The following is a 23053-nucleotide window of genomic DNA, read 5'->3' as shown; positions in this document are numbered from 1 at the left end:
CTAGTCAAATCCAGTGTCAAAAATTTTGTGTGTATTAGTTTGATTTGCTTTAGTGATCAGACTATAATTTATACTATAACATATTGATTCAATTCAATATTAATATAGTTTTTAAAAAGCAACATTAGGGTTTAATGCAAAATAAAACTATATATATTGTTTCTACAATCCCAAAAGATTAAATTGACTTTGCTATCTCCCCTAGGATTGGCCTATTTTTTCCCCTACATACTGAGCTTTCTGAAAATGTGAAGAAATTCTGGAGACTTATGTAATATACCCCAAATCCTTCTCATCCAGTACTTACAGTTATTCTGTGATAGAAGAATTAAAAAATGTTGGGGCACCTGAGTGGCTCAGTTGATTGAGCATCTGACTCTTGATTCAGGGTTGTGGGATCGAGCCCCACATTAGGCTCTATGCTCAGTGGAGAGTCTGCTTGAGATTCTCTCCCTCTCCCTCTAGCTCTCTCTCTCTCAAATAAGTTAAATTAAATTAATAAATAAATAAAAATCTTTTTTAAAAAGAATAAGAAAATATTAAGAATATTGTGATGAAAAGAGAAGGTGCTATTTGATGAATGCAGAGGAATAGAAAGACTGGAAGTGTCAGAAGAAATGCTGAAGTGACTCCATCTAGTTCTAAAATTTTAATTGTATTTTATAACTGTGTCCATTACAGTAATAGCTATTGTCTTTCAATAATAAAGTACTAACTGGTGAGGCACAAGGTACTCATTTGTCACATGTAACTAATAATCCTTAATATTCACTGTGTTTGTAAGTATTGAAAAAATATCAACTAAATCTGTCATGTACTGGTTATTGAGCCATAAGTTTCTTCATGTATAAGACGTTCTGGTGGGGGAGAAAAAAGAAGTATTGAGTCTAGAAGACAGTGGCGTTTTGTTAGTTGGTTTGTTTCAGTTCTTTCCTGATCTTTTTCTCCATGAGGAGACTATGTGATGTTATGAGGTGAGAGAGTATAAAGTAGAAAACTCATTCTGTTCTCCATGGAGAAATCACTGTTTTGAGATGATATAAAATTTCAGAGATACATATCTCTCCATGGAATTAGAAAGGTACTTTGGTTGTTTGTTTATTTGCTCGTCCTAAAAAACTATTAAACATGTTGCCTAACATTAAATTGATGTAGAAGATACAAGATTTACAAAGATATTTTCTATATACTCAATTAGAACTTTATGAAGAAATATGGAGAGAATGCCTTACTAAAAATAAATATTTGTAAAATCTTGAGTAAATTTCCAGAAGTTTAGCCAGTCTAGATATTTTCCCCACACAATAAAATTGGCTTGCCAAGGTTCAAAGACAAACTGGATGCACAAAAACTATCCAGTTACTTTTTTCTTTCCAAGATCCCCCAAAGATAATCAAGAAAATGAGCTTTGTGTAAATGTAGCACTACTAAAAACAAAAGACAATATTGTAAAACATCAAACAACCCGATGTTATAAGGTTTAAAATAGTTTAATCACAAAATAATAATAAACAATTAAAGAGTGATGTGTCATCTTTTCCTCAATGTGTCATTCCTTTAAGTATGGGTTATGTTTACTTGAGAATTTCAATGATTACCAACATACATATAAGCCAATAATTTGGAAAATTATGCAATAAGAACATTCTGCAAAAAGATAACCTTCATCTCTGCAGCCTTATGGTTTGTGTTGCTTTCCAGAAGGCCTCTTTGACGTCTTTGTTTCTCAGGCTATAGATGAGAGGGTTGAGCAATGGGTTGACCACAGTGTAGAACAGAGCAGCCACTTTGTCTCTCTCCAGGGAGTAGGTGGAACTTGGCCTTGAATACATGAAGAGCAAGGATCCATAGAAGAGCATGACCGAAATGAGGTGTGAAGCACAGGTGGAAAAGGCTTTGCGCCTTCCTGAAGCCGAGCGGATCCTCAGGATAGCCAGAAGGATGTTGCAATAGGAAACCAGGATGGCAAGAATGCTGGAAAGGACTGTGAAGCCCACCACACCCAGGAGGACTTTTTCATAGACGTGAGTATCTGTACAAGACATTTTTACCAATGGTGGTGCATCACAGAAGAAGTGGTCAATGATATTTTTACCACAGAAACTCAAGCGGAAAGTGTTAGCAGTATGGGCTATGGCATTCAAAAGTCCTCCTAAGTAGGAGCCAGCAACAAGCCCAGTACAGAGAGAATTGGACATCATACTTGAATAAAGCAATGGGTTACAGATTGCTGCATACCGGTCATATGCCATGGCTGCTAGGAGATAGCATTCAGTGTAGGCTACAACACAGGAAAAGAACAACTGGGCTCCACATCCAGCCAAGGAAATACGTTTATCTTCTGAGACACAATTAGCCAAGATTTTGGGAGTATACACAGAAGTGTACCAAAAATCCAAAAAGGACAAATTGCCAATGAAGAAGTACATAGGGGTGTGCAAGCGGGAATCAATTCGGATTAGGATAACCAGGGTCATGTTCCCTGACAAAGTCATCAAATAGAGCATCAGAAATATTCCAAATAGAATCAGCTGCCACCGTGGGTCTGCTGAGAAGCCCACCAAGATGAATTCAGTCAGAATGGTACGGTTTCCTACTTCCATGTCCACAGAGGAGAAAGCCTGACAAAGGTTTTGAGGGGAAAATAATCATTTTGTGATTTTTCTATTAAAATAAACAAAGGTATAAGTTAAATCAGTAATTACTAGGGCATTTATGGACTTTTATCTATGATTAACTAGAATGATAGAACTTCAGTCTGTGACTTGGAAGACCACAGGAATTGCTATTCAAATCTGATTGTGAAATTAGGGCTTTCACTTATTAATTTTTTAATGCAGGGTAAGTCCCTTAGTCCCACCAAACAGAGAAAAAAAATGAAGCCCTCAACAGTTTGTTTGATTAAGTGAAGAAGACATGCATGAAAATATCCAACCCAATGTCAAGTACATAGTAAGTGCTGAAAAAATTTTAGTATCCTTCATGCATTGTTGAGAATTTATGTGTCAGGCTTTATGCTGATAATTATACAGATACCAATATACTATACCACTCCTGTGACTATCAATACAACATTTACATATAATATGATATAATATAATATATATATGTTACTCGCTGTACCAGTTAATATCCTAAATCCTAACCCTGAACCACACAATCCTTTCCACAACTTTATAAAGTAGATACTATTATGATTCTCATGGAGTTTAAGAAAAAATCCACAGTCACAGAATAGGTCACCAGCAGAGCTGGTATTTGAACCCAGAATTTTCCTTACCAAGAGTATGTGCTTGGGATGCCTGGGTGGCTCAGTGGTTGAGCATCTACCTTACACTGAGGTCGTGATCCCAGGATCCTGGGATCCAGTTCCATATCAGGCTCCCCGCAGGAGCCTGCTTCGTCCTCTGCCTGTGTCTCTGCCTCTCTCTGTGTGTCTCATGAATAAATAAATAACATCTTTAAAACAAAAAAGAGTATGTGCTCTCAATTGTTAAGCCATTTATGTCTTTTAGAAGTAAACTTTTTTCTCTTGCTTGGCTGGCTAAGACAATATATAATCCTTTGATAACCTGAATTTCTTTAATTAACAAAAAGATCTTTTAAAAAGCCTTTTTTTTAGAGAGGCGGGGCAAGATGGCAGAGGAGTAGGGTCCCCATCTCACCTGACCCCACCAACTTACCTAGGTAACCTTCAAATCATCCTGAACACCTACAAATCTGACTTGAGATTTAAAGAGAGAACATCCTGAATGTTACAGAGAGAAAGGTTCTGGATTCTAACAACGTAGCAAAGTGGGAAAAAAATAAAATAAAATAAAAAAGAGTCCAGTGGGGGAGGGGCCCCGCGAGGAGCCAGGCTAAGGGGGGCAGCAGGAGCCTCGGGGACAGGAAAGCCCCGCCCCAGAGAAGCGGGAACCTTAAAAAATCCACACTGGATTCTTCCCGGAGGGAAAGGCGCTCAGCAGGGAGCTCGCGCAGGATACCAGGAGGGGTATGGAGCCCCCAGATCCCCGGGGTCACTAACAGAGGAGGTGCCCCCGGGGGGAGAGCCACCGCACACCGTGGGCTGAGCTCCCTAAAGGGCTGGAGAGCGCCGGGGGGGCCTTGGGGAAAGCTCTGACGGCTCAGCTGGGAGCGGGGCTGCTCAGCTCCAGGAGCAGGAACCCAGCAGTGCAGGTCCCGAATCCCAGGGCATTGGGGGACACAGCCCAGGATCCTGCACTTCTCTGGGACAGACGGAGGCAGGGAGGGCCCAGGACAGCAAGGAGCTCCTGCTGCAGGGTGCCCTGAGCTGTGCAGGTCATTGCCCCCTGCCCCCAGAGCATCCAGGCCCCTGCAGACGGGGGCTACGGGAGTTACTGCAGGATCTGACTCCAGAGCTGGAGAGCTGGATGCCGCCAGGGTGGCTGTTCCTCCTCGTGTCACCCTGTGCCTGGGACTGAGTGGGGCCACCAGGGAGCAGGGGCCTCACGTGGAAAACAGCTCCCACTGAGCCCGCAACCTGGCGGGGGCGGGGCATCTCTTCCAGGTGCACACACCTGAGAATCAGCACAGCAGGCCCCTCCCCCAGAAGACCAGCTGGGAAGACAGGGGAAAAGCAAGTTCTTGACCCAGCAACACTGGAAAGTTCCAGGGGAAGTCGAGAGATTTACAGTATATAGAACTGGAGGGAACCCCTCCTTTTTTTCTTTTTTCCTTTTTCCAGTACAACTCGTTTTTATATCAGACTAAAAATTCCCAATATTTTTTCTCTTTTCCCATCTTAACTACAATATTTTACCAACTCTTGATTTTTAACTTTCTTCCATTTTGGCTTTCATATTTCTACAATTACAGGTCTTAGATATATTTTCCACTTCTAGATTCCTTTCAACATACTCAACTTAATTTTGGGAGATATACAAGATAGGTTTTTGTTTGTTTGTTTTCCCTGCCTCATATTGTTCTACAAAGGCGGAAGTTAATACCTTCTAAAAGATGATCAGCATGCACCCAGAACCAAGTGGTATACCGAGCTGGTTCATTCTGTGAGATTCCTCATTCCCATTTTGCCCCCCTCTTTTATCTCATTTATGCTTTGGTGGTCAATGTTGGGGCTTTCTACAAATATTTCTGGTTTATATAAATTTGGGACTGAGCATCTTCTATCATACAGAAATTAATATACTCAGAACCAAGAGGATCACACTCTAGGAACCCTCAGATAGGCTACATTCTCCCTCTACTACAACTTCGTCATGACCATCTCCCAGTCCCCGCCCCTTTTCTCTCTTTTTTTTTTTCTTTTTTCTTTTTTTCTTACCTCTTTAATTTTGCTTTTTTCTCTTCTTTTTTTTCTTCTTCTTTGGGATTCTTGGCCTTTTATTTTTACTACTTTGTTTTAAAATTTGTTTTTCACTTTAGTGGTCCTTTTGTTTTATTTTGTTCTGATCTTTGTTTTCAATTTCTGGTCTCTGACCTCATCAGAATCATCTAGAGTGAAATTTACTTAGGTTGTGCTTGATTTTCTTGATGCAGCCCGCTCATACAGCCATCTGCACTAAGCGAAATGACTAGAATGAAGAACTCACCACAAAAGAAAGAATCAGAAACAGTCCTCTCTCCTACAGAGTTACAAAATTTGGATTACAATTCAATGTCAGAAAGCCAGTTCAGAAGCACAATTATAAAGCTACTGGTGGCTCTGGAAAAAAAGCATTAAGGACTCAAGAGACTTCATTACTGCAGAATTTAGTCCTAATCAGGCCAAAATCAAAAATCAATTAAATGAGATGCAACCCAAACTGCAAGTCCTAACGATGAGGGTTAATGAGGTAGAAGAAAGAGTGAGTGACATTGAAGACTAGCTGATGGCAAGGAAGGATGCTGAGGAAAAAAAGAGAAAAACAATTAAAAGACCATGAGGAAAGGTTAAGGGAAATAAATGATAGCCTCAGAAAGAAAAATCTACATATAATTAGGGTTCCAGAGGGCACCGAGAGGGACAGAGGGACAGAAAGCATATTTGAACAAATCATATCTGAGAACTTCCCCAATTTGGGGAGGGAAACAGGCATTCAGATCCAGGAGATAGAGAGGTCCCTCCCAAAATCAATAAAAACCATTCAACACCTCAACATTTAATAGTGAAACTTGCAAATTCCAAAGAGAAATTCCTTAAAGCAGCAAGAGACAAGAGATCCCTAACTTATATGGGAAGAAATATTAGATTAACAGCAGACCTCTCCACAGAGACCCGGCAGCCCAGAAAGGGCTGGCAGGATATATGCAAGGCTCTCATTCAGAATAGAAGGAGAGATAAAGAGCTTCCAAGATAGGCAGAAACTGAATGAATATGTGACCACCAAACCATCTCTGCAAGAAATAGTAAGGGGGACTCTGTAAAAGAAAGAGGAAGCACAAAGAAATAATCCACAAAAAAAGGGACTGAAAGGTATTATGATACTAAATTCATATCTTTCAGTAGTAACTCTGAACGTGAATGGGCTAAATAATCCCATCAAAAGGCGCAGGGTTTCATACTGAATAAAAAAGCAAGACCCATCTATTTTCTATCTACAAGAGACTCATTTGAGACGTAAGGACACCTCCAGCCTCAAAATGAAAGGTTGGAAAACCATTTGCCATTCAAATGGTCCTCAAAAGAAAGCAGGGGTAGTAATCCTCATATCAGATAAATTAAACTTTATCCCAAAGACTGTACTAAGAGATGAAAAGGGACACTATATCATACTTAAAGGGTCTATCCAACAAGAGGACCTAACAATAATGAATATTTAAGCCCCTAATATGGGAGCTTCCAAGTATATCAATCAATTAATGACCAAAGTAAATACATATTTAGATAATAATACACTAATACTGGGAGACCTCAACATGGTGCTTTCTGCAAATGACAGATATTCTAAGCACAGCATCACCAAAGAAACAAGATCTTTAAATGATACACTGGACCAGATCGATTTCACAGATATATACAGAACTTTGCGTCTGAACCCAACTGAATACACATTTTTCTCAAGTGCACATGGAACTTTCTACAGAATAGACCACATACTAGGTCTCAAATCAGGTCTCAACCAATACCAAAAGATTGGGATTGTCCCCCGCATATTTTCAGACCACAATACTTTGAAACTAGAACTCAATCACAGGAAGAAATTTAGAAGAATCTCAAACACATGGAAGTTAAAGAGCATCCTGCTAAAAGAGGAATGAGTCAACCAGGAAATTAGAGAAGAATTAAAAAGATTCATGGAAACTAATGAAAATGAAGAAACAACCATTCAAAATCTGTGGGATACAGCAAAAGCAGTCCTGAGAGAGAAAAAAATCTCAATACAAGCATCCCTCAAAAAATTGGAAAAAAAACCTCAAATACACAAGCTAACTTCGCACCTATAAGACCTGGAGAAAGAACAGCAAATCAAACCTAAACCAAGCAGAAGAAGAGAGTTAATAAAGATTTGAGCAGAACTCAATGAAATAGAGACCAGAAGAACTGTAGAACAGATCAACAAAATCAGGAGTTGGTTCTTTGAAAGAATAAATAAGATAGATAAACCATTCGCCAGCCTTATTATAAAGAAAAAAGACTCAAATTAATAAAATCATGAATGAGAAAGGAGAGATCACCACCAATACCAAGGAAATACAAACAATTTTAAAAACATAATATGAGCAGCTATACGCCAATAAATTAGACAATCTAGAAGCAATGGACACATTTCTGGAAAACCACAAACTACCAAAATTGGAACAGGAAGAAATAGAAAACCTGAACAGGCCAATAACCAGGGAGGAAACTGAAGCAATCATCAAAAACCTCCCAAGGCACAAAAGCCCAGGGTCAGATGGCTTCCCAGGGGAATTCTATCAAACATTTAAAGAAGAAAGAATACCTATTCTACTAAAGCTGTTCAGAAAGATAGAAAGGGGTGGAATACTTTCAAACTCATTCTATGAGGCCAGCATCACCTTAATTCCAAAACCAGACAAAGACCCCACCAAAAAGGAGAATTTTAGACCAATATCTCTGATGAACACAGATGCAAAAATTCTCAACAAGATACTAGCCAGTAGGATCCAACTGTACATTAAGAAGATTATTCATCATGACCAAGTGGGATTTATCCCCGGGATGCAAGGCTGGTTCAACACTCTTAAAGCAATCAATGTGATTGATCATATCAGCAAGAGAAAAAAACAAGAACCATATGATCCTCTCAATAGATGCAGAGAAACCATTTGACAAAATACAGCATCCATTCTTGATCGAAACTCTTCAGAGTGTAGGGATAGAGGGAACATTCCTCAGCATCTTAAAAGCCATCTATAAAAAGCCTACAGAAAATATTATTCTCAATAAGGATCACTGAGAGCCTTTCCTCTAAGATCAAGAACACAACAAGCATGTCCACTCTCACCACTGCTATTCAACATAGTACTAGAAGTCCTAGCCTCAGCAATCAGGCAACAAAAAGAAATAAAAGGCATTCAAATTGGCAAAGAAGTCAAACTCTCCCTCTTCGCCGATGACATGATACTCTACATAGAAAATCCCAAAGACTCCACCCCAAGATTGCTAGAACTCATACAGCAATTTGGCAGTGTGGCAGGATACAAAATCAATTCCCAGAAGCATTTCTATCCACTAACAATGACACTAAAGAAAGAGAAATTAAGGAGTCAATCCCATTTACGATTGCACCCAAAAGCATAAGATACCTAGGAATAAACCTAACCAAAGAGGTAAAGGATTGGGCAGCCCAGGTGGCTCAGTGGTTTAGTGCCGACTTCGGTCCAGGGTGTGATCCTGAAGACCTGGGATTGAGTCCCACATCGGACTCCCTGCATGGAACCAGCTTCTCCCTCTGCCTGTGTCTCTGCCTCTGTGTGTGTGTGTGTGTGTGTGTGTGTGTGTGTGTGTCATGAATAAATTAATAAAATCTTTAAAAAAACAAAGAGATAAAGAATCTATATCCTAAAAACTACAGAACACTTCTGAAAGAAATTGAGGAAAACACAAAAGAGATGGAAAAATATTCCAGGCTCATGGATTAGAAGAATTAATATCGTGAATCCGGGGCAATTTACATGTTCAATGCAATCACTATCAAAATACCATGGGCTTTCTTCAGAGTTATAACCAATCATCTTAAGATTTGTGTGGAATCAGAAAAGACCCAGAATAGCCAAGGGAATATTAAAAAAGAAAACCAGAGCTGGGGGCATCACAATTTCATATTTCAGGTTGTACTACAAACCTGTTATCATCAAGATAGTGTGGTATTGGCACAAAAACAGAAACATAGATCAGTAGAACAGAATAGAGAACCCAGAAATGGGCCCTCACTCAACTCTATGGTCAACTAATAATTGACAAAGCCAGGAAGACTATCCTTTGGAAAAAGGACAATCTCTTCAATAAATGGTGCTGGGAAAATTGAATAGCCACATGCAGAAGAATGAAACTAGACCACTCTCTTACACCAGACACAAAGATAAACTCAAAATGGATTGAAAGATCTAAATGTGAGAGAAGAATCCATCAAAATCCTAGAGAACACAGGCAACACCCTTTTTGAACTTGGCCACAGTAACTTCTTGCAAGAAAACTCTATGAAAGCAAGAGAAACAAAAGCAAAAATGAACTATTAGGACTTCATCAAGATAAAAAGCTTCTGCACAGCAAGAGAAACAGTCAACATAACTAAAAGACAACCTACAGAATGGGAGAAGATATTTGCAAATGACCTAGCAGATAAAGGTCTAGTATCCAAGATCTATAAAGAACTTATTAAATTCAACAGCAAAGAAACATACAATCCAATCATGAAATGGGAAAAAGACATGAACAGAAATCTCACAGAGGAAGACATAGACATGGCCAACAAGCCCATGAGAAAATGCTCCGCATCACTTGCCATCAGGAAAATACAAATCAAAACCACAATGAGATACCACCTCACACCAGTGAGAATGGGGAAAATTAACAAGACAAGAAACAACGAATGTTGGAGAGGATGTGGAGAAGGGGGAACCCTCTTGCACGGTTGGTGGGAATGTGAACTGGTGCAGCCACTCTGGAAAACTGTGTGGAGGGTCCTCAAAGACTTAAAAATAGATCTGCCCTATGACCTAGCAATTGCACTGCTGGGTATTTACCCCAAAGATACAGATGCAATGAAAGACCGAGACACCTGCCCCGCAATGTTTATAATAGTAATGTCCACAATAGCCAAACTGGAAGGATCCTCAGTGTCCATCAACAGATGAATGGATAAAGAAGATGTGGCCTATGTGTACAATGGAATATTACTCAGCCATTAGAAATGACAAATACCCACCATTTGCTTCGACGTGGATGGAACTGGAGGGTATTATGCTGAGTGAAGTGAGTCAATAGGAGAAGGACAAACATTATATGGTCTCATTCATACGGGAAATATAATAAATAGTGAAAGGGAATAAAGGGTTAAGGAGAAAAGGTGAGTGAAAATATCAGTGAGGGTGACAAAACATGAACCTAGGTCTGGGAAATGAACAAGGGGTGGTGGAAGGGGAGATGTGTGGGAGGATGGAGTGACTGGGTGATGGACACTGAGGGGGGCACTTGGCAGGATGAGCACTGGGTGTTATGCCATATGTTGGCAAAGCAAACTCCAATAAAAAAAACATACCAGGGCAGCCCAGGTGACTCAGCGGTTTAGTGCTGCCTTTGGCCTAGAGACCCGGGATCAAGTCCCATGTCAGGCTCCCTGCATGGAGCCTGCTTTTCCCTCTGCCTATGTCTCTGCCTCCCTCTCTCTCTCTGTCTGTCTCTCATGAATAAATAAGTAAACTCTTTAGAAAAAAAGCCTTCTTTAAAAACATTTTCCCCACCTTCTCTTGTTGATATGAGATTCATATACAGAGCTATTTTTTGATATAGTAAATGCTGAACATTAGGAAGAGCCCAAATTTTGGCGTCAAGGATTCATTGAGAAGCTGTGAATACTTCCAACTTATCTTTAACTTTAAAACTCTGAGGGACGCTCAGCTGTTTAAACTTCTGCCTTCAGCCCAGGGCATGATCCTGGAGTCCCGGAATCGAGTCCCACATGGGGATCCCTGCGTGGTGGTTGCTTCTCCCTCTGTCTATGTCTCTGCCTCTCTCTCTCTCTCTGTATGTGTCTCTCATGAATAAATAAATAAAATCTTTTTTTAAGAAAACACTTCTGATGGAGAAGCTAAAAAGAGGAATCTAATTTAAAATATACAGAATTGGGGCTGATGCCCCAGTAACCAGCTGACTGTCCCTTAGCGAAAAAAAATAGTGGGAGAAAGCCAATACTGAGAGAGGATTGTGATTTATTTCCATGTTTGAAACATTTTCCTTTGAGCTAAGACAGAATCAGTTTGTAACTAGGATGTAAATGTGAATTTTCTACCCCAGGGTCTACTATTGCTGCTTGTTAGGAAGGCAGGTATCTTAATCTTTAAATATTAAGAGTCCTGGAATGCCTGGGTGGCTCAGCAGTTGAACGTCTGCCTTTGGCTCAGGGCATGATCCCAGGGTCCAGGATCAAGTCCTGCATTGGGCTCCTTGCAAGTACCCTGCTTCTCCCTCTGCCTGTCTCTGCCTCTTTGTGTGTGTGTGTGTGTGTGTGTGTGTGTGTGTGTGTGTGTGTGTCTCATGAATAAATAAATAAAATCTTTTTAAAAAATATTAAGTGTCCTTATGTTTCAAATGTAGCTGATAATGTTCAGAGAAAACATGACTTGATCAGTGACATTGTGGTAGGTAAAGCTTGGAATCCTGAACATCATTCATTTATCCATTATCTTATAATGGATCTCATCTCTTTAGCACACAAACCACACATGCTTTAGTCTTACACCCCCCTTCCATAAGTAGGCTTTAACCTATCTTTACAACTCTCTCTCACTACTTGTCTTCATCTATTTAGGACTTCAGCGAAACTAAATTACTCACATAATCGATTTCACCTTAAAAATCTTACAACTCAAGAGCTTCACATTTATAGTGCTATGCTGGTGTTCATTTGTACACTATAATTTTTTCTGAATTTGCTCATGCTTGAGCAATTGTTACGTTGACAAGGATTTATGGTCATTATATTGATAATGTACAAACTGGTGGGTGATAGCCATCATCTCAATAGTTACTATGAACTTCCTCTGCTGTGTTATCGCTTATCTATATAATGAAAAATACCTGTGCCTTATTAAGTTTACCTTTAATATGATATAACTTGGGGGGAAATGGAAATATCTGACAGTGGCTATATTGCTACTTGTCTACTCTTATCCTCTGGAGTGGCAAATAACTGAAAAAAATTAATAATTTTTTGGTCTACTTCACAAAAGAAGATATACTGAAAGATATACTGAAATGAGACCTGAGAAATGACTCCAGTGCTAGCCCACTGTAGGAGTAAGGAGGAAAAGACAGCAGTTCCATGAGAAGAAAGAACATATATCAGAGTCCTCACATGAGAGAGTCTGGTGGGCTCAAAAGGCTGAAAGAGGTTAAGTAAAGATGTTGCAGGGAGGAACCAGTGAGTGAACCACAGGAGTGATCAGCTCACAAAGCCTATTGAAAGCCACATTAAGGATTTTGGATCTTGGGGAAAATAGAGCAGAGTTTGAACAAAACAAGAGGATGGGGATTGCTGGTGTTAAGAGGACCTAGTATTTTAATAGAGTGATGAGAACAGACCTTTGCCAGACATTTGAATGGGATTTTCAGGAGATGAGGGTATGAGCACAGACTCTGCTCTAGTTTCCCCAAGACATACTGTCATCTTCTAACTCCTGAATATGGTTTATTGTCCATTTTTGTCCATCAGCATGCAATGACACAATAAGATCTCTCTTTTTTGTTTACTGCTGTATCTAGCGCATAAAGAACTGCCCCCCCCCCAAAAAAAACTGTTCCCATCAACTAATTGTCAATAAATATTTCTAGAATGAATAAATGGGTAATTATCTTTATATCTTGAAGCTGTTTTCCCCAAAAGTACCATCTACTTCTAAACTAGCATAGACTACTTAGGACAAATTTACCTTCAAATGGACTTTCCTGATTCAGTGTACTTTATCACTTTAGAAGGAAGATTATTAAAGGAAGGACTCATAACCATCACACTCATAACCATCCAGATGTCCCAAAATCCACCTTGAATTTGAAATAAATTGCAATTATAGTGTTGTGAAATAAAAGACACAGAAAAAGTCTGAGCCAATAATGCTAAAGCATCCCTTTCAAGTTTTTCAAGATGTGTGTTCCCCTCTTCCCTGCTCCTTCCACTGGAGCACTAAACATTCGGGGGAAGAATATGTCCCTCTAACACCTGAAAACTAGTGGCAAGATGTGATAATATCACACACTAGTAGTTTGGACAGCACAGAGCACCAGAACCAATACAGTCCAAAAGCATGTCAACTTTATTCCCCTCTTGTTTACCCTACTGAGTAAGTGAATATATGATGACACAGTGTAACTACCAGACTGAATTTAAAATTCTAGATGAAGGCTAGGTATATCATTAGTGAACTCCTTATTTAGAAACTTGTGTGTCTGTGTGTAGATGTGTGTGCATTTGGCATAACAATGATCCTTTGAGATCATGCCTGACACTGTATCCCAATTCTAACTGAGCTAAGGCCAAAGAGAGACCAAACCACTTAACTACTGCTGGTTCCAGTTGCTTACCCTTGACCAGAAAGGACAGATGCTACAAGCGACCGGCTTTTCCCTTTCCTCTGATATTTTGGCAGGCTTTGTTGGACTCAATATATGTGTTTTCTCAACAGACCTTTGAGACCTCTTCCACAGAGTAGCCCAGTCTCTACACCTCAGTCTCTAAAGAATTAATTAGAGTGCATTTAGAATATGGGGATGATATACTAATTAGGATATGATGAGATGAAAAATATTTCACTAAAATTTTACACTCTTACCATTAATCACAATATAATCATAAATGTGTCTGAGAATAGAAACTCTCCAAATTATTTGAATTAAACTGTTTTTAGAGTGTGTCATTTGTGGTCGATAATTTTTTTTTTACTACCAGAAAATATTCTACACTTCCTTGTCTACACTACACTTCCAGGGTACATTTCCTTCTCTCATTTATTAAGAAATTCCTATTAAACCCTGATGCTATGGGTCGAATGGAAATTCTCTAATTCATATGTTGACTGATAATGACTTAGAATGTGTATTTGGATATAGGGTCTCTATAGAAGTGATTAAGTTAAGAGGCACCTGGGTGGTTCAGTAGGCTAAGCGTCTAACTATTGATTTCAGCTCAAGTCATGATCTTAGGGTCCTGGAATCAAGTCCCAAGTCTCCATGCACAGTGTAGAGTCAGCTTGAGGATTCTCTCTCTCCCTCTCCCTCTGCCCCTCCCATTCATGATTTCTCTCTCTCTCTCTCTCTCTAATAAATAAATAAATCTTTTAAAAAATAATTAAATTAAAATGAGATGGTTAGGATGAGCTCTAATCCAATCTGACCCAAGTCTTCACAAAAAGAAGAGATGGAAATTTGGACACACAAAGATGTACTTGTGCACAGAAAAGACCATGTGAGGAGAAAGCAAGAGGGTGGCTGCCTGCAAGCAAAGGAAAGAAGCCTCAGAACAAATAAACCTTAATGGCACCTTCATCTTGGCCTTTTAGTCTCCAGAACTATAAGAAAATAAATTTCTGTTGTTTCAGCCACCCAGTCAGTCTGTGGCATTCTGTTATGGAAACATTAGCAACTGAATATACTTGGTCACCGACACTAGGGCTCTTTTGTGTGGTATAGTTTCATGTTTTATATTTATTTTATTTTATTATTATTATTATTTATTCATTCATGAGAGATACAGAGAGAGAGAGGCAGAGATACAAGCAGAGGAAGAAGCAGGCTCCTGCTCCCTGCAGGAACCCTGATGTGGGACTTGATCCCGAAACTCTGGAATCACGCTCTGAGCCAAGGGCAGATGCTCAACTGCTGAGCCACCCAGGCATCCCGCTTCATGTTTTATACATAAAAAGACTTAAAATTAGGAAATGTGACACATCGTGATGAAACACTCTCTAAGTTGCTATGAATTTCATATATAAAACTGAACCAGCAAAGAAACCCAAACATTTGTAGATCTTTAATGGCTGTCAATTATTGATTCACCTAATAGAGATTTTCACAATTAATCTTCTCATTGGGTATAAAACTTTTTAAAATCTGTCTAGTTACTATTTCTTTCTACATCTCCATTTCTATCTTCATACAGCTCCTATTCTTTTTTCCTTGATTATTCTAATTGTTAGGAAACATTCCTTCACTGGAAGCTCACTGTGACTCTGGGTTATTTGTTCTATCTGCCAAAAAAAAAAAAAAATCTTTGCATAATGGCAAGCAAAAAAACAGAATAGAACAAAACAAAACAAAAACTACTCCCTTTCACCCTTCTCAGAATTCTAAGAATTTTAGACTCTGTTCCCAGCTGGCAGGCATAGCAGTTTTTCCAAACATACCCACTTATTTATTTTAAGCACATATTCAAATACATTAGCACCAACTTAAAAAGACTATTGTAGTTAAGGGTTTCCACATTCTCCAATAATTTTATTTTTTGCTTTTTTCATTATGTCTGAGAGTCTTGGCTAATGTGAAGATCACCAAAAACACCTATATAGCCATGTTTCCCAAGTACTTTCATTTAAGAAAATGGTGCCTTATCTAACATTTTCTTCAGAGCCTCTTTAACATCCTTATTTCTTAAGCTATAGATCAAAGGATTCAACAATGGTATCACCACAGTATAGAACACTGACACCACTTTATCCCTTTCCAGAGCATAACTGGTACTTGGTCGGGAGTAAATAAAGAGAATAGAGCCATAGTACAAGGTGACAGCTGTCAGATGAGAGCCACAGGTGGAGACAGCTTTGAGGCGGCCCTGAGTGGAGCGGATCTTCAAGATAGCAGCAATGATGAAGAGGTAAGAGGCCAGATCAGCACAGTGGGAGCAATGACATTGGAGGCCAGTATGAAATAGAGCACAGACTGGTAGCTCTCCTTCACATCGCAGGCCAGCTTTACAAGGGGTGGCAGGTCACAGAAATAATCATCAATGACATTGCTCCCACAGAAGCTCAGGGTAAATGTCTCGCTGGTAATGATGGTTGAGTTAAGAAAGCCACCAAGGTATGAAGCTGCAACGAGACTGGCACATAACCTTGAGGACATTGTCTGGGAATAAAGCAAAGGGTTGGAGATGGCCACATAGCGGTCATAAGCCATGGCAGCCAACAGGTAACACTCACTGTATGCCAGACCAGCAGAGAAGAAGAACTGAGCTAGGCAGCCAGCAAAAGATATGCTTTTGTCTTCAGCCATACAAGTCCTAAGAATTTGGGGAGCATAGACAGAAGAGTACCAGAGATCAAGGAATGAAAGATTCCCAATGAAGAAATACATGGCTGTGTGGAGCCGAGAATCAGCACAGATCAGAGAAATCAGAGTCATGTTCCCTGAAAGACTGGTGACATAGATGAAGAGGAAAATAACAAAGAGTACTTTCTGTAACCACAAGTCTGCTGTGAACCCTAGAAGTATAAATTCTTTCACTTCAGTGAAATTTTTCTCATCCATTGATCTTGGGTTTCGATGGTCCTTTCCTGTGAAAAGATTAATAAATATGTCAGTAGATCAGTATATCAACCTCCCTCATCATTTGCCATTTTAGATCACTGAAATACCCAACTGATGCATGTATGTTGTTCATCGTGAGACATGAACACCATGCCATAAGTATCAGGCATTTTAGATGATGAGAAATCAGTCCTATGCTGCCAGAGGAGATCAGTTATCATGCACATAACATAACGTGAGTCACCATATTCTTTTCTTTGAGTATAGTTGACACACAATGTTACATTAGTTTCAGGTGTGCAACATAGTGATCCAACAGGTTTATACATTATGCTGTGTCACCACAAATGTAGCCATCATCTGTCACCATACAAAGCTATTAAAATTCCATTTTTTCAACAGTTCATAATATTTTTGTATATTTTTATTGGAGCTCGATTTGCTAATATATAGTATAACACCCAATGCCCAACCCATCAAGTGCTGCCCTCAGTGTCCATCACCCAGTAACCCCATCCCCCTGCCCACCTCCCCTTCCACTACCCCTTGTTCATTAGAATACTCATTATGCTGTACCTTTTCCTCCCTGTCACCATATATCTTTCAACTAATTTTCCCTCCTTTTCGGGAGAGGGTGATTGAGTTATCTTTTCTCTTTGCATTTAATGGAGCACCTTGTGAAAGATATAAAAAAGAAGTTCCGGTTTCTGTGCTGGTCATTGACTCCTTTTGTCTTTACTAGGGAATTCCATGAAGAAGCATGCTTTTATTCTAATAGTGTTTTAGAATATCATCAGAAATGCATTTATTATAATTTCCTTGAAAGCAATAACTACATTTTATTCAACTTTTATCCTCAAAACCAATTTTATGCATAGATGCATAAAGTATGTAACTTGAATAATAGAATAGTTTTCCTTTGACAGTAGGAATGTGAGCTCTAGCTACTTGTATGACGCTCAAATGGATGCTGAAAAGAAGCAACTTATTCATCAACAGATAATTGTGTTCATAATGTGGTTGAATTTCCTATAAAGAGTTAAAACAAACAAAATACTTGAACTGGCCAAACTGAATGGTTTAGAGCAATACCACAAGCTGAATATGGCCCATAAAGGTATCTAGGTTCTAGTTCCTGGAACCTGGGAATATTACCTTATATGAGGAAAGACTCATTAAGTTCAAAATTAAGAATCTTGAGATGGGAAGATTATCGGAGTAGGCCCTTAATGCAATCACAAATACCCTTATAGGAAAGGGGCAGAGGGAAATTTGACTACAGACACAGGAGGAGGAGGCAGTGTGGCCATAGAAGCAGAGACTGGAATGATAGAACCACAGGGAATACCAGCACTACCAGGCCTTTGAGGCAAAGATTGGATTCTCCAATGGAGCCTCTGGGTGGACAGTAGCCCTGCCAACACCTTGATTTTGACCCAGTGATATTGAGTTTGGACTTATGACCTCCAGAACTTTGAGAAAATAAATTTTTCTTGTTTTATGCCACCAAGTGGATGGTGATTTGTTAATACAAAAAGTTATGGAATTGAACGTTTGACAGTTTTTTTCTTCTTCTGGGGCAGACACAGGAGGCGGGAGTATTGCCAGCAGTGCAGGAAGCACCATTTCCACTTGTCTGTGTTAAACCCCCAGAGCATCTACTACTCCAGCACAGCACAAAGAAAAAAGAGCTAAATTATCACTGTCAGAGTTCTGAGCTAATATTTCTGCTTTAAATCCAAGGCTTTAAATTCTCTTATGTTTGAGAAAAAAAACTTAGTTTTGCTCATGTGCTACATGATGAACTTAAAATCAAGGGAGAAAAAGTAAGAATTGCTCTCTTGGAATTGTATCTATTTGATTGTAAGAATCTATACTTTTTAACTTTAAAATAGATAAATAAAAAAATGCATGTATACATACATACTAATGCTATATTGATTGCCAAGGTAGAAATTCTTCATAATAAGCAAAAGAAGGTTGGAATAAGTGCTATTTTAATACTCTTAGAATTCAAGGTGGTCATTTTCACAAAGCATATTCCTAAAAGAGTCTTAAGCCCAAGAACCAAAAGACCTGAGTTCTGATCTTGATGCTGCCAATTTTATTTTATTATTTTTAAGATGTTATTTACTTATTCATGAGAGACACACAGAGAGAGAAGCAGAGACATAGACATAGAGTCACGCACAGATGCGGGACTCAATCCCAGAATCCCAGGATCATGCCCTGAGCCAAAGGCAGACGCTCAACCATTGAACTACACAGGTGTGCCAGCTGCTGCAATTTTAAATGAACTTAAAAGCTCAAAACTCTACTGTCTCACCTACCTTCCTTAGTTGGGTGGACCTCCAAGAGATCACAAATGTGATTAAGCACTTTGAAAACTAGAAGTTAAAAGTACAGATTGCATTCTCTATGACTTCGCAATTTCTTCACCTCAGTCATCTGTCCTTCAGATATATTTGCTTTACCTTCCAAGGACTTCCAACTGTAGCTATGCTATGACTCCTTACAATTTCACGTGTTGTCATGCAGAAACCTCCCCTTTTCAACATGTGGCTTTTACACAAGGTGGGAAATTGCTGGGCTTGACTGAAGAATCATATTAGGAATGAAAATTGCAAGACATTCCTTCCCCAATCTCTCCTATTTGCCTCTCCAGTTATTAAAATATAGAATATACATACATGTCAATATATACATATGTGAATATGTATGTCAATGCTTTTACATATTAACAAAGGGTTGCAGGTGTTTAGGGTGAGACATGAGACACAGGTAAGTAGCATAAATAAGAAAATGTTAAAAAAGAAAAACAAGATCAGGACAAAAAAATAAATGCAAGAATAAAACCTGTTGCACATGAGGAAGTCTTACCCACTACTTTGTGCAGACCAGAGATTTCCCGCAAAAGGCTTTAGAAAAAAAAAAAAAAACTTTTAGCAGCCCATATATACAATTAGTAGCATCCAAAAGACAAGTAAATCAGCCAGGAATTTAGGCAAAACATTACCATTCTTGTTACCAACTTTGAAATCATGTATTCCAAAAACCCTTATGAAGAGAATGAGTTTAATATGATGCATGATATATTGAATGGTGTTCTTATATGTGGAGACACACAAAATAGAGCTTTTTTGAACTACTTTTACTTGTCATTCATTTGTTGACTTAAAGCTCCACTGCATGCCTTGTTAGAGTCAAGGAATGCTCAGAAACTTTCTCCCCATAAAACATCTCTCCTCTCCATATCTCAAACACCTCCTTGTAGGAGACGTTTCTAAAAGGTAGATGCTTCTAAAAATGGTCATCCACAAGTAACTGAGTTCTTAGTTCATCCTCTCCAGGCCACATGTACCTGCCATCATTTTATCTATTATCTACATTTCTATATATAGATCTTAGATATCTAAAAAAGTGAAAAAATAGAGGCAAATAGATACAGATATAGGTACAGATAGATGTATAGAAAGAAATTGATATAGCTGGATTACATGTAAATAGGGGTAGAGATGATGATGATGATAGATAGATAGATAGATAGATAATAGACAGATAGATGATAGATAAAAATTGTACTCCTAAAAAAAAAAAAATTGTACTCCTCTTGAGCTCTTCTTCCATGTACTACCTAACATAGAAAAAGAAATGTTTTAAGGTCATGAAAATAATGACTCAAGTTGATATTTCTATAATTTGACCTACTTTACGGGCTAATAAGTTTCCTGCAAGATATAAGGAGAGACAATAGTGGGCAATACACAATTACATAGAGCTATAGAGGATTCATGAAGATGAAGATATCTATCACATGCACATCTAATTGCCTGCTTCACTGAAAAAGATAGGAACTGAACTATGACCCAGCAATTAAACTACTGGGGATTTACCCCAAAGATACAGATGCAATGAAACGTCGGGACACCTGCACCCCGATGTTTATAGCAGCAATGTCCACAATAGCCAAACTGTGGAAGGAGCCTCAGTGTCCATTGAAAGATGAATGGATAAAGAAGCTGTGGTCTATGTATACAATGGAATATTCCTCAGCCATTAGAAACGATGAATACCCACCATTTGCTTTGACGTGGATGGAACTGGAGGGTATTATGCTGAGTGAAATAAGTCAATCGGAGAAGGACAAACATTATATGGTCTCATTCATTTGGGGAATGTTAAAAATAGTGAAAGGGATTATAGGGGAAAAGAGAGAAAATAAGTGGGAAAAACTAGAGAGGGAGACAGAACATGAGAGACTCCTAACTCTGGGAAATGAACAAGGGGAGGTGGAAGGGGAGGTGGGCAGGAGGATGGGGTGACTGGGTGACAGGCACTGAGGGGGGCCCTTGATGGAATGAACACTGGGTGTTATTCTATATGTTGGCAAATCAAACTCCAATAAAAAATATATACAAAAAAAAAAAGAAGTCACGGGAATAAAAGGCACAAAATAGGGAATATACTCAGTGGTATTGCGATAGCATTGTATGGTGGCAGATAGTAGGTACACTTGTGGTGACCACAGTATGATGAATAAACATATTGAGCTCTAAAAAAAAGGAACTGAACACAAGACATTTGTAGACATTTCAGCTATTTTCATCAAATATGTTAATAAGAAAGAAAACCTTAATTGTATTTCACAAAGTCAAATGATGTTATGGTTTGATTACAGGAAGAATGGGGGGGGGGGTGTTGTCCATATAGTGATTTACCGAGCATTTTCATCTGGTTAAACACAACTTACTTTATGAATGTAACGACTTCATTCGATTTTCAACTCAATTCCACAATTTTTCACATTACCTTAGGAAAAAAAAAGTGCCTTCAATTCACGCCACAGGAATCCTCCTTCTAGTGGTAACAATGCCAGGAGAAAATATAAGCCTGAGCATCCCTTTGGGATATGCCACTAAAAGCAAAATGGATCTTCATGTGCTCTTCTGGTGCCAAGTGAACAATTATAATGCTCAGTTATCTTTCTAGAATGAAGTGAGAGATCATTTATGATGAATATAATTGGTCCAATTAACATGCAAAGTCCATTTCCTTTGTGAGTATCATTTATGTATTTGAGATAAAACAGAATCTGGGAGAAAGGAATAACCAATAGAATTATTTTCACACAATAGATTCTCAAGAATTATTTGTAGTCCATAATGATAATGGTAATAATGAAGATAATGCAAAGACTAAAGAATTTTAGCTCTGAACCATATTGAGTGCCACTTAACCATTTTGTAAGCAATCAAATTGAGAGACGGTATTTGAGAAATTGAAACTGAGAGACAGCAAAGCCACATGGTTAGGGCAAACTTTATCTCTACATCAAACTTTATATTTATACATTCAAAATATATTTATCAAGCAACTCCCAGATATCCGATACTGAGTCAGATGTTGGGATAGATATAACCATGAGTCAAGGTAAGGTCTTAGGTGAGTTTGTAACAGTTAAGAAGCAAGCCAGGACTGAGACTGCCCAAGTGTGACCCCCAAATCTAGAACTCACTACCTGTGTGACCAGGAGCAGTGCAAGTAAACTCACCAAGCCTCAGTTTTCCTATCTATAAAATGGAAATAACTTGTCTTCCCCCATAGAATTGTTATAAGGGTGAAATGAGATAACATATATAAAGGTTTTAATAAATGTCACTTAAAATCAAAAAACAAGTAAAAATTAAAATAAAGATACAGTGCTTTTTGGAACCTACTGCCGTATGGGGGAAGAAATCAAATAATTATATAACATATTTATGCATTATGACTAGTGTCATGGAAGCATCACAATAAAGTGTCCACAATTGTATTACAAGACACGACATAGGGTGTAACCTTAGGGAAGATTTATCTGAGGAGCTAATATTAAACTTAGAAATGAAGGATAACAGAACAGGAGTTTTCTGGGTAAAGTGGTGACAAAGATGGGGTGGCAGTGCCAGGAGGCTACAGAGAGCAGTCTTACAGTGGTGATAGACATGCAAACCTCTGAGTTGAGAAAAAGCAATGTGGATTCAAGGAAATGAAGTTCAGGGTGGCTGGACCCTGGAGAGATAACTAGAGCAGCACTGAATTAAGCAAGAGCGGTGGGCAAGACCAGATTGCACAGGACTGGGAAGTCCATGTTAATGACTGTGGGGTATATCCTGTGGACCATGTGGAAGAATTTTAAGAAACAATACTATGTCAGACAAAGGGCTATATCTTTGAGTCTCTGTAAAACCTACAGGTCACCCCTATACCGTGACTTAGGAAGGTTGTATCACCATTCCAGGTGGGATTGGGAGAGCACTTCTTCCATTCAGTGCAACCCGCACAATGCACATCCACACATGACCAATCTCAAAGCACAAAATGGAGGGGCGACTAATGTAAGGCGAGAGATGGAAC

At 38.9% G+C, this 23053-nt stretch overlaps 1 protein-coding gene and 1 pseudogene across 1 annotated transcript; both read right to left on the bottom strand.

The window, feature by feature from the left end:
- Positions 1–1664: 1664 nt before the first annotated feature.
- LOC121471594 (olfactory receptor 9G4) lies at positions 1665–2618 on the bottom strand. The gene has a single exon (XM_041722386.1). It carries the CDS (start codon positions 2601–2603, stop codon positions 1665–1667), a length of 939 nt encoding a protein of 312 aa, XP_041578320.1. The 5' UTR covers positions 2604–2618.
- Positions 2619–15725: 13107 nt separating this feature from the next.
- On the bottom strand, positions 15726–16660 carry LOC121471593 (annotated as a pseudogene).
- Positions 16661–23053: the final 6393 nt, after the last annotated feature.

The sequence above is a fragment of the Vulpes lagopus genome, chromosome 11 (assembly GCF_018345385.1).
Source record: "Vulpes lagopus strain Blue_001 chromosome 11, ASM1834538v1, whole genome shotgun sequence".
NCBI classification, from domain to species: Eukaryota; Metazoa; Chordata; class Mammalia; order Carnivora; family Canidae; genus Vulpes; species Vulpes lagopus.
This window is presented reverse-complemented; position numbering and strand designations above follow the sequence as displayed.